General features: G+C 41.5%; 1 protein-coding gene across 2 annotated transcripts in view; it reads left to right on the top strand.

Annotated features, from left to right (window-relative positions):
* Window positions 1–240: 240 nt before the first annotated feature.
* The window catches only part of cacnb4a (calcium channel, voltage-dependent, beta 4a subunit), a 310,993-nt gene continuing 295,945 nt past the window's right edge, over window positions 241–15,288 (top strand). For both annotated transcript variants that reach the window (XM_072257283.1, XM_072257282.1), the window contains exon 1: window positions 241–510. In XM_072257283.1, coding sequence (XP_072113384.1) covers window positions 466–510 — 45 coding nt within the window. In that variant the 5' untranslated portion in view covers window positions 241–465. The remainder of the gene's footprint in view (window positions 511–15,288) is intronic.

Raw genomic sequence — 15,288 nt, 5'->3', positions numbered from 1 at the left:
AATTAACTTGTATGTTTTGAGCAGAAGAAATCGATCAAATCACACTGGGAGGTGAAGAAGCTTGTTTATCTCTCCCCCCCCCCCCACCCCATACCATCAGCTCCTCAACTACAGAGAAACAAAGCCAGTTCTCAGCTGACTGGAGTGCAGCTCAGCCAATCACATCCTCTCCTTCCGGCGTGTCATCAGGACCTGATGAGGAGAGGATGCTTTTTATTCTGTGGTTGAAAGGCAGAGAAATGCCAGGTCTGAGCAGCCTCTGGGGATAACCTGCTCTTCATGATGTGAATGAACAGCATCTCTCTCTCTCTCTCTCTGCTTCTTGACTGGGCTACGCAACTCTGTAACAGACGTTAGCAGGCGCCTGATTCCTGGGCCCCCCTGGCTCCCTATTTGCAGCTGGACTGACATATATATACATATATTCTGTGGTGTTTATCAGCAGTGCTGGTTCATCAGAGCTCCATGTACGACAATCTGTACCTGCATGGATTCGATGACTCGGAGGCGGTGAGCATATCTTGTGTGGGTGAACTGGGAAGAGGGAACAGATAAAAAAAAAAGTCTACCGAGTAGCACGCAGAGCAGAACATATTTTTAAAAGAAAGCATTGGTTGGTGTTTTTTCTGCCTGTCAGAGATCCCTTTCAATTGCATGACACCTGCGATAATCCTCCGTTAAAGCTTGCATAGCTAGGCTGTGATTCTGTAGATATATTCAAAGAATGGAGGCCTGCCTGCACTGTATTCTCTGGCAAATCAGGTCTCTCGTTCTCTCAGCATCAACAGCAATGGATAGTGTCTTTCCCTTGTTAAGCTTTAGCATCCTCAGCCGTAACATTACTGGCACAAAATTTGCACAAGGGGGTGGGGAAATAGTGGAATGATTAGCTCAGAGGCCAAGTGACTTCTTACCATTCAGATTGCTCATTTAATCAGTTCAAAATCTGGAGTGAAAGTCTATCCTGTCTTTCCATAGAGTGAGTGTGTGTGTGTGTGTGTGTGTGTGTGTGTTTGTTTCTCAATGGACGACACAGAGCACCGTGCTCTGGCACAATTTTGCTTGCAACACAAGTATGGAGAATTCCTCTTGCTTTGCTAACATAATTATCACACAGCTAGATCCTAATGATCCTTAGCCATTTTGTATGGAAAATGTGGCATTTCAATAAAAGCCAGCTGATGGAAATATGGTACCGCTGATGAAGCTGGATTTTTTTTTTTGCGATAGATCATATTTGCTGTTGGCTGCTTCTGAAATCCAGTTGATGTGAATGGTTTGGATCAAAATAGCTCTATATTGTTAGGGACGGTGGAGATAGTGCCTCCGTTATGTTGATAAAACATTAGTTCAGATGAATATTATGTCAAGGCAATGCAGGACTTTTAAAACAGACTGCAGCTTTATTTCTTACCAAGAAATTGGTTAATTATTTGAATTTGTAAAGCTCCCTTCATGTTTTTGCTGAAAGCAATGCGCAGCCGAGGTTAAAAGTAGTTTTCTGACACCATCGTAATGGCTGCTTTACATACTAGTTACTTCTCACACCATACACTATTTTGGTGAGCTGTGCAAATAGCACGTTGCAAGGAGGAAATGGTAAATCGCCCGCTTTAATGTGGAGCACCCTGAAAATTAAGTAATATTACAGGTTGCCATATGCTCTGTGTTACTATGAAGTTACTTGTCATTAATATTATTGCTACATATCCTCATAATACTTAATAACAGCACATGCTTTGATTGGCACTTGTTCGTGCTAAACATTATGACAAAGGTGAGCAATGAGTAATTATTTTTTATGATTTGCAGCATATGTCATGTTACTTTGAAGTAAGCAATTGCCAAGGAGAAAGATTTCCATCTTTTGTTTCTTGTTCAAGGCTTCTTTGCTGTTATAGGGTGCAAAATAATAATTTTTTTGAATCAAAAAATTATGAGTGGAACTAAATAAAAGCTATTGTTAGCTTTTTCTACCCAGTGAGTCTGAGTCTGTTGCTGCGAATGTGAGGTTTTGTGACATTGCAAATTATTGACGAGAATGCTTGAATTATATAACCACAGTTTTCAGGTATTTAGTTTTATTGCTGGGAATCAGAAAACTGGGCACAAAACTATTAAGAAGATCATGACAAGTTTCAAACAAAGTTGCTGTGTTGTTTAATGCCTTATCAGACCACAGGATATCCCAAGGAGCTTGATACTGAAGATTCTTTGCTTTACTGAAGGAAACACAGCAAAAATGGTTGTATAATGAAGCTCTGTGAGAAACCTTGGAATTCTGACCTGATGCTTTAGGTGTCAATTGAGAAATAAATTTGATCAGAAGCTGGAAAGATTTCCGATTCCTCTCTTTGAAGAGGGTCGTGGAATTCTCTTTCTGCGGTTACCTGAGGGGAATATGATACCTCTGGTTTAGCTGCACACCCAAAAGACAGTACCACTAATAGTGTTGCATTCCTTCAGTACTCTGCTAAAATAGCAATCTCAATTGGGGATGGAAGTCAAAAGACAAAAATATATCTTCTCAACATCAGTTTCTATAAACTAATCCATGTGCAGTACTTTGCTGTTCCATGGAGGTAACCAAGAAAATTCACTTTCTGTTGAAGACATGGAACATGGTATGTCTTGCTCAGGGAAGCTGTTGAAGTGGAATGCAAGGTATCGTTTCACACAGCATTGGATCAATATTGCATAGGTGCAAATCCATTGGAGAGAGCAAGAAAGTGGTATTATTGCCTAATTGTTTTGGCAAGCAGCCAACAAAGGCTCAATGGGGCAAATGCATGATCTATACCATGGACTTTTATTTTTTAATAGTTCTGTATTAACATGCTATATTCACAATGCAGGTAATTTAACCTTGCTATGCAAAAACCTGATGACAACCAATTTTAAATATGTGGTATCAATTGATAGAAATGATTCGCAAAAATGCACAAATTTGGATTGGATTGCATTCTTTTCAATTTATGACAGTAAAACTGATAACAAACACATTTCTGCTAGTTTGGATACTGAAAAACTAAGGCAGGGTTTAAGAATTAAAGTGAATATGTATGGAGATACTCCAGCATTTGATGCATGATACAGCACATTAAGTTTGAAACTTCTTTTGTCAAGTGGCATTTGATGCAGGTTCAAAAGTTAACTTTGAAACTGAGATTAATAGATTTTTATTAACCTAAGATATTAGGGGCCATGCTGCAAGGATTCAGTTAATTAACAGATAAGGATGACCTCATTTAATGGCATGATGCTCCTTCGGGGCTAAATGGCTTACTCCCTTTCCTATGAACCTTCATTAACAACATCAATAACCTATTTATGTAGCATCATTCAGCATAGCAAAAAAAAAGAAACAGTTTCAGGTGCTTCACAGGAATAAAACCATAAGATACTGGAGCAGAATTAGGCCATTTGGCCCATCGAGTCTGTTCCACCACTTCATCATGGCTGATCCATTTCCCTCTCAGCCCCAATCTTCTGCCTTCTCCCTGTAACCTATCATGCCCTGACTAATAAAGTTTTAATCCTCATCTCCATTTTAAATAGATGTCCCTCTATTCTGAAACTGTGCCCTCTAGTCTCAGACTCCCCCACGATAGGAAACATCCTCTCCAATCCACTCTATCGAGGCCTTTCAACATTCGACAAGTTTCAATGAGTTCACCCCTCGTTCCTTTGACAATAATGTAAAGCAAAAAGACTGATGGGAAACCACAGATTAGGGCAACTGATCAACATCTTGAAGCAAGATTGCTTTCAATGAGGAAGAAAAAGTAGAAGAGAGTTATAAGGAGGGAATTCCAGAAGTTAGGACCCTGGCAATTGAACTCCCAGCTGTCAGTGGTGAAACATTTAACTTTCAGCAAGAGGATGGAGTTGGAGGGCTGCAGATATCTTGGAGGTTTGTAAAGCTGGCAAAGATGACAGAGAGAGGGGAAGATGCGGCTTTAGCCTGCCTTGAAAGTAAGGATGGACATTTTAATACTGAGGTATCCTTTAGCTGCCATCCAACAGAGGTTATCAAGTACAGGAGGGGTGGGTAAAAAAGAAATTAGTACACATTAGGACATGAGAGTTGTGATGCCCTTTAGTGAATGAAGGATAGAATGACAAAGGCCACTTTTGAACTAGTCTGGTAATTAAGTGAATTGGGATATAATAATAATAATAATAAATGTAATTCTGATAAGATGTACACATTTCTAAATTTAAATGAAAGCACAACCTGAAAATATGAAGCAATTACCATCCTGGAAGAAAAAGTTAACCAATGGAAGAGCATGACTCTCCATGGAAGACATCCCCATGATCTGAGCAGACTAGATGTTGATAAGAGAATGTTGATAAGAGAGTGTTGACCTATTCCCAGAAACAGAAAGGTTTCATGTGGCAATATAGGACCCCAGGTGGTTAACACAAAAAATTATCAAAATTGATAATTATGAAAGACCAACAAATTCAAGACGATAAATGCAGAAAATGCCAAAAGAAACCAGAAACAACCCAACACATTACAGGATCCTGCAGCAGTTTAACTCAAACTGATTACTTACACAGGCACAATCAAATGGCAAACATTTAACATACAAACTCATAAAAGACACCATACCTTACTATAAATACAAGCCCAATCCAGTTTTAGAGTTAGAATTCAACAAATTATGTTACAACTGATCCATTATTACAGATACCAATCCATAATAACGGTCCAGATATAATATTACAGGATGAACAAGCAAGAACAACTTACTCAATAGATATAGCTGTTCCAAACACACATAACGTACAGAAATCAATAAGTGAAAAATAGCAGAAATATGCTGAATTAAATTACTGTCCCAATAGAAACATCTACAATGGTATCATCCCAAAGTCACCACACAGTAGCATTAAACAATTAGCCCTACACAGCAAGACTTATGTAAATTTCCAGAAAGCCACAATACTAAACACCACTAGAATAGTCCACAAGTTCCTAGTAATTAAGAAATGAGTGTGCTTGGCCATGCCCGAACCTCAGGTTTTAGCAGCTTGAGCTGAGAAAAAATAAACAATATCATAATATAAAGCATTAGATCCTTTATTAATAGAGCACTCTTCATACAGATGATGTAGCACAAAGTGCTTTAAAATGGAACAAATACAGAAACATGAAAATAGAATAAAAAATAAAAATAAACATACAAATATAAAATAAAAAGATGTTAAGTTAAATAAATAGGTTTTGAGCTGGCATTTAAAAATATCAACTGAGTCTGCAACGCTTACAGTTTTAGGTATTGAATTCCACAGTTTAGGAATGTAGTTGAAAAACGCACACATGCCAATTATCTTTTGAGTGAGATTGTTTAAATTTAAGAGGTGAGTGGAAGAAGACCTGAGACTTTGAGTAGGATTATAAAATGAAAGCATTTCTGTGATCTACTCCGGTCCCAGACCACATAGAGCTTTTAAAAGCAAGTGAAAGAACTTTAAAAGCAGTTCTAAAAGTTACAGGCAGCTAATGCAGAGTATGGGTGTGATATGTTCCCTCTTCCTGGTTTTGGTTAGAAGTCTAGCAATGGCATTCTGAATGGGTTGAAGTTCGTCAATGCAGAAAAAAGACACTGAAGTAAATTGAATTGTGACAGAGATATCAAGATTAAATGTTTCTTGTTCTTATACTCTTACTACAAAGGCTTGTGTGTAGGTTCAGCAGCAGCAGATGAAGTGGAATAGATGGACTAGAAAAGGTCATAAAGAGACCTTTTGGCATATTGCCCTTCATAAATCAGGGCACTGAGTTCAGGAGTTGGGGTGTTGTGTTGACATTGTATTGGACATGTGCAGGTCAAAGTTAGGGTATGGTATATGCAGTTCTGGTCATCTACCTATACGAAAGGTATCAATAAGCTCGAAAGAGTGCAGAGAAAATTTACGTGGATGTTGCTGGTGAAAAGTTTAAGGGGAACATAAGGGGAAACTTCCACTCAGTTGAACTACCAGCGAAAGTGGAAAATGTGGATTCAATTGTAACACTTGAGAGAAGCTTGGATAGGTACAAGAATGACAGAGGTATGGAAGGTAATAGTTAGAATTTGTTTTGAGAGGACTAGAATATAAAAGCAAGGATGTATTGCTGAGTCTTCATAGGGCATTGGTCAGACCACACTTGGAATATGACGAGCAGTTTTGAGCCCCTAATCTAGGATGTGCTGGCATTGGAGAAGATCCAGAGGAGGGTCACAAGAATGATCCCAGGAATGAAAGGGTTAACATATGAGGAGCATTTGATGGTTCTGGGCCTGTACTTGCTGGTGTTCAGAATAGTGAGGGGGTGTTCTTATTAAACCTATTGTATATTGAAAGACCTAGATAGAATGGATATGGAGAGGATGTTTCCTATAGTCGGGGAGTCTAGGACCAGAGGGAGCAGCCTCAGGAATAGAAGGATGTCCCTTTAGAACAGAGTTGAGGAGCAATTTCTTCAACCAGTAGGTGGTGAATCTGTGAAATTCATTGCCATGGATGGCTGTGGAGACCAAGTCATTGGGCATATTTAAAATGGAGGCGGATAGCTTTTTGATTAGTAAAGGTATCAGAGGTTACTGGGAAAAGGCAGGTGAATGGGGTTTAGAGGGTTAATAAATCAGCCATGAAGGAGTGGCAGAGTCAACTCAGTGGGCCAAATGGCCTTATTCTGCTTATATATCTCATGGTCAAATAGATGGGACTAGGATGAAAGTCAAGGTGGCATGGGCTAGATGGGCCGATGAGCCTCTTTCTGTGCTGTAGTGTTCTATGAATGAGATAACAACAGAGAAAGTGGAATGTGGAAGAGAGGCGGTGTGATGTAAAGCTGGAATTTTGACCTTGGGAAATCTGGGGTGTAATCTAGCATCTATTTGTGATACTGCCTCACTGAGCCACAGACATGGGATCAGTCCAGTCTGTGTGGAATTTGCATGTTCTCGCTGTCACTGCAGGAATAACCTTGTTTCCCCTCCCACATCCCAAAGACATGTTGGTGAGTGATTGGTTACTATAAATATATTGATGGGTTCATGGGGGCAATCAGAAGAGGGTTAATGAGCACTAGAGGGAGAATAGACCAACACATATGTATGTGTTGAAGAACAGGACAAGTAGGAAGGCTCAGAGAGCTGAGATAGAGATAGACTTGATTGAACAATGTCAACTTCTATGCCATGAGGAAATGGGAGAAGTAATGTGAGAAATGTAGATGGAAAATATGATGGAGTATCTGGGACAGTAAAAATATCTGGAATAGCTTGCATATAGGAAGAGATGCTATTATGGATGACTTTTCAGCCTATGCTAGTTTCTAAGAATGGAGTTATCCAGACCAATTCCATCCACCTAGAACAGTTCTGAGGCCCCTCCGTTGGCCAGGGTTGACCATGGATATTGTGTCCTAGCTGTCTATGTGATACGCTAGCCAGTACACAAGCCAGGGTAGTACGATAAGGAGAGCAAACTGTTGTCCATGTAGTAGGCACCCACTCTCTTCGCAGCTGATGAATCCAAGGGAATGGCAGAGATCGATATAGTTTGACACCAGCAGAGTTGCAGGTATTGAACTCAATGTAGGACTGCCTTAGGGACTCCAGCTCCAATTTTTCCTTGGGATTTACTCCTGAAGCTTTCCCACGAGTGGATATAGATGCAAGGCAGATGAGATTTGAGATCAGAGTTTTCCTTCTAGGTGAGGAGCCGACCACATCTGTCCAAAATGACTGGTTTTAAGGTGCCAGTAACCCGCCTTTGCCCCTTCTCCTGTCAGTAGAAGTGGTTCCGCTGGTCTTATGAGCAAAGCCACACATGAAGGTCAGGAGTTGGACTTGGTTGTTAGAGGCTATTTGAGATGCACACCATTGGGAGCATTTAATGGGAGCTTATCCCCACTATTGCACCCAGTTGTAACAACCTTAAGGGACCATAGAGGTTAGGATTAAAGAAAAAGATCTTAAAGATTGGCTTTATTTGTCACATGCACATCGAAGCATACAATGAAATGGATTGAGTGAGTAAATCAAATCAGCGAGGATGGTACTAAGCAGCTGGCAAGTGTTGCCATGCTTCCTTTGCCAACATAGCATGCCTACAATCTACTAACCCTAACGGACATCTTTGGAGTGTGGGCGGTGGGGGGGGGGGGGAGCCAGATCACCTGGGAGAAACCTATGCAGTCACAAGGAGAATGTACAAAGTCCTTACAGACAGGGGCATGAATTGATCTTACAACTGGTGTTGCAAGGTATGTGTTAAGCACTACACTACCATGCCGCCCCTGCTGAGAGATGATGGATGTTGATAGGGTTGAGGGGTGTTAAAGAAGAATGACTTAAGCTACAATGGCAACGAATGCTGAGGAGAGAGGGCTAAATTATCGTGACCACAACCACGCAGGATATCATTGGTTACTTCGATCAGAGTGGTTTCAGTACTGTGGGAGGAGCAGCAACATGTTTGAAAGGTCCTGGGGAAAATGGGCGAGCAAAGTCGGAAAAGACAAGGTTTTTTTTGACAACGGGGTGATGAGGACAAATTTAAGGTAGTGGAGAGCTGTAGAGGAAAAGAAGGAAATATCTGTGAATACGGGTGCCAGGGTACTCATTAGTCTGTCTGGAATAGGTCTGACTGTGTGAGAGGAAAGACTCATGTACAGAAAGAATCAACAGGGAGCATGAGGGAAAAGATTAGAGAGGTTTGGCACTGGGACTGGGAAACAGTTGATGTTTGGGATGGTGGGGTGGGGTAAGGAAAGAGGAAAATAATAGACTTCATGTATACTAAAGGATGAAGTCATGCTCTCCCAATGGCCCTTGCACTTTATGTGTCCCCTTGCACTGCTCCCTCTCTGTAATCATAGCAATTTACTCTGCATTCTGTTTTGCTTTATACTACCTTGATGCATTTAGGTATAGAATGATCTGTCAGGATGATGTGCAAGCAGAGGGTTTCAGAATCAGAATCAGGTTTATTATCACCGGCATGTGACTTGAAATTTGTTAACTTAGCAGCAGCAGTTCAATGCAATACGTAATCTAGCAGAGAGAGAGAAAAAAAAATATAATAATAAATAAACAAGTAAATCAATTACCTATATTGAATAGATTTTTAAAAATGTGCAAAAACAGAATACTGTATATTAAAAAAAGTGAGGTAGTGTCCAAAGCTTCAAATTCCATTCCGGAATCAGATGGCAGAGGGGAAGAAGCTGTTCTTGAATCACTGAGTTTGTGCCTTCAGGCTTCTATATCTCCTACCTGATGGTAACAGTGAGAAAAGGGCATGCCCTGGGTGCTGGAGGTCCTTAATAATGGACGCTGCCTTTCTGTGACACTGCTCCCTAAAGATGTCCTGGGTACTTTGTAGGCTAGTGCCCAAGATGGAGCTGACTAGATTTACAACCTTCTGCAGTTTCTTTCGGTCCTGTGCAGCAGCCCCTCCATACCAGACAGTGATGCAGCCTGTCAGAATGCTCTCCACAGTACAACTATAGAAGTTTTTGAGTGTACTTGTTGACATGCCAAATCTCTTCAAACTCCTAATAAAGTATAGCCGCTGTCTTGCCTTCCTTGTGACTACATCAATGTTTTGGGACCAGGTTAGATCCTCAGAGATCTTGACACCCATGAACTTGAAGCTGCTCACTCTCTCCACCTCTGATCCCTCTATGAGGATTGGTATGTGTTCCTTCATCTTATTCTTCCTGAAGTCCACAATCAGCTCTTTCATCTTACTTACGTTGAGTGCCAGGTTGTTGCTGCGGCACCATTCCACTAGTTGGCATATCTCACTCCTGTACACCCTCTCATCATCATCTGCGATTCTATGCCTAGCCACACAGTCATGCATATACAGAGAGTAGAGCAGTGGGCTAAGCACAAACCCCTGAGGTGCACTAGTGTTGATCGTCAGGGAAGAGGATATGTTATCACCAATCCACACAGACTGTGGTCTTCTGGTTAGGAAGACGAGGATCCAGTTACAGAGGGAGGTACAGGGGCCCAGGTTCTGCAACTTCTCAGTCAGGATTGTGGGAATGATGGTATTGAATGCTGAGCTATAGTCGATGAACAGCATCCTGACGTAGGTGCTTGTGTTGTCCAGGTGGTCTAAAGCCATGTGAAGAGCCATGGAGATTGTGTCTGCCATTGATCTATTGTGATGATAGGCAAATTGCAATGGGTCCAGGTCCTTGCTGAGTCAGGAGTTTAGTCTAGTCATAACCAACCTTTCAAAGCATTTCATCACTGTTGATGTGAGTGCTACTGGGTGATAGTCATTAAGGTAGCCCACAATATTCTTCTTTGGCACTGGTACAATTGTTGCCTTTTTGAAGCAAGTGGGAACTTCTGCCCGTAGCAGTGAGAGGTTGAAAATCTCCTTGAATACTCCCGCTAGCTGGTTGGCACAGGTTTTCAGAGCCTTATTAGGTACTCCGTCCAGACGTTTCGCCTTGTGAGGGTTCACTCTCTTTAAAGACAGTCTAACATCAGCCTCTGAGATGGAGATCACAGGGTCATCAGGTGCAGCAGGGATCTTCACAGCTGTAGTGGTGTTCTCCCTTTTAAAGCGTGCATAGAAGGCATTGAGTTCATCAGGTCCACTGTATTTCAGTGCATGTGTCAATAATAAACCAATGCCAATATCTTTGGCCTGGCAGAAATACGTCTCTCCCAGAGGAGGTGTAAGGTGCTTCTTCCCTCTGCTAGCCTGCAGGTCACCCTTGGGCAAGGTGTAGCACCTGATTAGTCCCCTGCTCAGGGTTACGTGAAGCCATGGGAGCAGGTGGTGGATGGTCATATGACCAGCTGGTACATATCACAAGTCCTGCTTATGTGTCCACTGATGCCAGGCAGACAATCTCTGAAGAGTATTGATAATGGCTGGGGTCACCTGTCTTGTAAAGACACTGCCCAGAAGAAGACAATGGCAAACCACTTCTGTAAAAAAAATTGCCAGGAACAGCCCATGTCATAGACCATAATTGCCCATGTCATATGATAGCGCACATAATGAAGATGATGACAAATACAAATTTTTATCAACAAGAAAGTTTCTCTTAATATTAAAAAAAGACCTTTGGATAACTAGATGGATAAGAGGCATTTAGACGGCTATGTTCCAAACGTGGACAAATGGGACTAGTTTGGTTGTCATGGTCAAGTTGGGCTGTACAGCCTTGTTCCATGTTGTATTACTCTATGATACTATGGCTTTATGTACTTCAGCAAAATTCTTCAGAATTTTTAACACTTCTCTTATATCATTCCTTAACTTTCTTTGCTGTAAGAACAAGGTTCTCAAGCCAGCAGTTTACTGAAGAACATCGTCACTGATAGAATCCTGGTAAACCTCCAAGGTCTCAATATGTTGTCTGAACTTGGAACCTAAAATTGTTACTGTGCTGACTGGAGTTTGGAAGAATGAAGAGGGATCTCATTGAAACGTATCCTATATTGAAAGGTCTGGACAAAGGGGATGTGGGAAGGATGTTTCCTATAGTGGGGAAGTCTCAGACCAGAGGGCTCAGCCTCAGAATAGAGAGGCGTCCCTTTAAAACAGAGTTGAGGGGAATTTCTTTAGCCAGAAGGTAGTGAATCTCCGGAATTTATTTCCCCAGATGGCTATGGTGGCCAAGCCATTGAATATAGTTAAAATGGAGGTTGATGGAGGCATCAAAGGTCATGGGGAGAAGGCAGGAGAATGCGGTTGAGAGGGCTGAATAAATCAGCCATGATTGATTGGTGGAATGGATTGGACTGATGGGCCAAATAGCCTAATTCTGCTTCTGTGGCTTATGGTCTTATATTATCAGTGTACATCCCTAATTCATGATTTCTAAGTGTCTAGTCTCCTTTATTATTTCAGGAACAACAAAATCCTCATACTCTGCATGGGATAGGGGCACAGATATTCTGTAGTTAACAGGAGAAGTGGATACCTGCAAGACCACTGGCACTAACACTGAGGCTGCATTGAGTTGCTTGGGTCAATCCTCCATGCACCTAACTTCTTATATGTAGTTTTCAGCTTGTCAAGACAAGCCTGCTTTGCTTTACCTTCACTGCAGCCTTACTCAGAGGAGATTGACAAGCATCAGACGTTTCTAATTACCCATGGCAGCCAGTGACTACTCTGTATCACTCATGCAGCAAATAGGAGTTGTCAGCAAAGGCAACCGCTTTCCTGGGCAGCCCACAATGCAGACCCAGTTCTAGCCACCCTTGATTGACACTTTACTCGTCAAATGCAATGTATCTCATGGTGACCAAGGCTCTGATGTTTTCCAGCATTCCCACCAGTACTTGTCTACATTCCCATGTACGCAGAGCAGTAGAAAGTAAATTAGTGGATGAAGTGGACCTTGTACCTATGAAGAAAATCATTGTTGAATAGTTAAGACACAAAGGAATGAAATGATCGAAAATGTAAACTCTTGCCTTCATGGTGTTATGACATGATCTGATCAATTTTTCTTTGTTGGCAAGTAACTATTTTTTGGTATTTGGTTCTGATTGTCTTTCCATGATGTTATAGTCATTAGACCATAAGACATAGGAGCAGAATTATGCCATTCAGCCCATCGAGTCTGCTCCACCATTCCATTTATTAACCTTCTTCACCTATTCCCCTGCCTTCTCCTCATGACCTTTGATACTCTGGCTACTCAAAAACCTATCAACCACCGCTTTAAACATACTGAATGACCTGGCCTCCACAGCCACCTGTGGCCATGAATTCCACAGGTTCACCACCTTTACGGCTAAAGAAATTGCTCCTCACCTCTGTTCTAAATAGATGTCCCTCTATTCTGAGACTGTGCCCTTTGGTCCAAGACTCACCACTATATGAAACATCCTCTGCATATCTATTCTATCTAGGTCTACCAACATTTGATCCTTCCTAAACTTCAGCAAGTATAGGCCCAGAGCCATCAAACACGACTCATACATCTACCCTTTCATTCCCGGAATCATTCTCATGAACGTTGTCTGGACCCTCTCTACTGTCAGCACAACTTTTCTTAAATAAGGAGCCCAAAACTGCTCGCAATACTCCAAGTGTGGTCTGACCAATACCTTATAAAGCCTCAGCATCACATTCTTGCTTTTATATTCTAATCATCTCAAAATGAATGCTAACATTGCATTTGCCTTCCTTACTGCTGACTCAACCTACAGGTTAACATTTAGGGAGTCCTAGTCAAAGACTCCCAAGTCCCTCTGCACTTCTGATTTTTGAATTTTCTCCCTGTTTAGAATGTAGTCTACACCGTTATTCCTTCTGCCAAAGTGCACTTCCCTGTGCTCTATTCAGTCCTTGCCTATTCTCCCAGTCTGTCTAAGTCCTTCTGCAGACTTCCTGCTTCCTCAACACTATCTCTCCCTCCACCTATCAGGAGGTGAAAGCTGGGAATCAAGGGGACCTCTTCTGTTTGTCTGCCTGTGCTCGTGGCGTTCTGCAGGCGTCAGTATTGGTATTGCCTCTTTTCATGTTGTATGTCTATGATTTGGATAATGGAATTGATGGCTTACTGACCAAGTTTGAAGATGGTATGAAGTTAGGTGGAGGGGCAGTCGATGTTGAGGAAGAAGGAAGTCTGTAGAAGGACTTGAGATGGATTGGGAGTATGTGCAGAGAAATGGTGAATGGAATATGGTGTAGGGGAATGTATTGTCATTCACTTTGGTAGAAGGAATAAAAGTGTGGACTATTTTCTAAATGGGGAAAAAATTCAAAAATCAGAGGCGGATTTGGGAGTTCTTGTGCAGGATTCCCCATAGGCTGAGTCGGTAGTAAGGAGAGCAAATTCGTTTTGGAAGGACTAGAAAAGATGTAATGCTGAGGTGAGGCCTCACTTGGAGTATTGTGAGCAGTTTTAGTCCTTTAACCAAAAAAAGGTGTGCTGACATTTTGGAAGGTAGAGAAAAAGTTCACAAGAATTATTCCAGGAATGAAAGAGTTAACATAATGGGAGCTTTTGCTGGCTCTGGACCTGTATCCTCTGGAGTTTAGAAGAATGGGGTGGGGGTGGAATCTCATTGAAATCTATAGGATATTGAAATGCCTAGATAGAGTGGATGTGGAGAGGATGTTCCCTGTATTGTGTGAATCTAGGACCACAGGACACAGCCTCAGAATAGGGGGATGTACATTAAGAACAGAGATGAGAAGGAATTTCTTTAGCCAGATGGTAATGAAACTCTCTAATTCATTGCCACAGACAGCTGTGGAGGCCGTGTCAAAGGGTATATTTAAAGCAAAAGTTGATAGGTTCTTGATTGGTCAATGTGTCAAAGGTTATGGGGAGAAGGCAGGAGAAATGGGGTTGAGGGGGATAATAAATCAGCCATGATAGAATGGCAGAGTAGACCCAATGAACTGAATGGCATAATTCTGCTTCTATGCCTTATGATCTTGCGGTCCATCTTCGTATTGTCCACAAACTTGGCCATAAATTCCATCATCCAAATCATTGACATATAACGTGAAAAGAAGTGGTGCCAACACCAACCCCTGAGGAACACCACTAGTGATAGGCTGAGGATAGAGCAGTTTCTATATATGTGGATGCATTGTGTAGAGAGACTGCGAAGAAGAACAGGCAGATGATAGAGCAAAATTGAACTCAGTGGAATGAGTTGCAGTGTAACATGGGGGAATATTTAAAAAGGGTAATGAATACAGGACTGAAGGTGTTATATTTAAATGCACAGAGTGTGTGGAATAAGGTAGATGATCTTGTAACACAGTTAGAGATTGGCAGGTATGATGTGTAGGCATCTCTGAGTCATGGCTGAAGGAAGATCACAGTTGAGAGCTTAACATCCAAGGACACACATTGTATCGTGAGGATAACCAGGTAGGCAGAAAGGGTGGGTTGGCTCTTTTGATACAAAAATGAAATCAAACCCTTAGAAAGAGGTGTCATAGGATTGGAAGATGAATAATTCTTGTTGGTAGAGTAAAAAGAGCCTGATGGGAGTAATATACAGGCCACTGAACAGTAGCCAGGTTGTGGAATATAAAATTACAATGGGAAGTAGAAACGACATATCAAAAGGGCAATAGTGAGACAGTAACTGGGGGATTTCATTATGCAGGTAGATTGGGAAAATTAGGTTGGTGCTGGATACCAAGGGCGAGAACTTGTAGAATGACTATGAGTTAGCTTTTTGATGAAAGGAAAACTAAGGAAAGTGTGTAGTGTATACTTGCATTGGATGAGAGCAAAAGGGCAAAAAGATAGGGGTGAATAATATC

This window comes from Mobula birostris, chromosome 5 (genome assembly GCF_030028105.1).
Source record: "Mobula birostris isolate sMobBir1 chromosome 5, sMobBir1.hap1, whole genome shotgun sequence".
NCBI classification, from domain to species: Eukaryota; Metazoa; Chordata; class Chondrichthyes; order Myliobatiformes; family Myliobatidae; genus Mobula; species Mobula birostris.
Note: the sequence above shows the minus strand (reverse complement) of the source record. Positions and strands in the feature narration are given on the sequence as shown.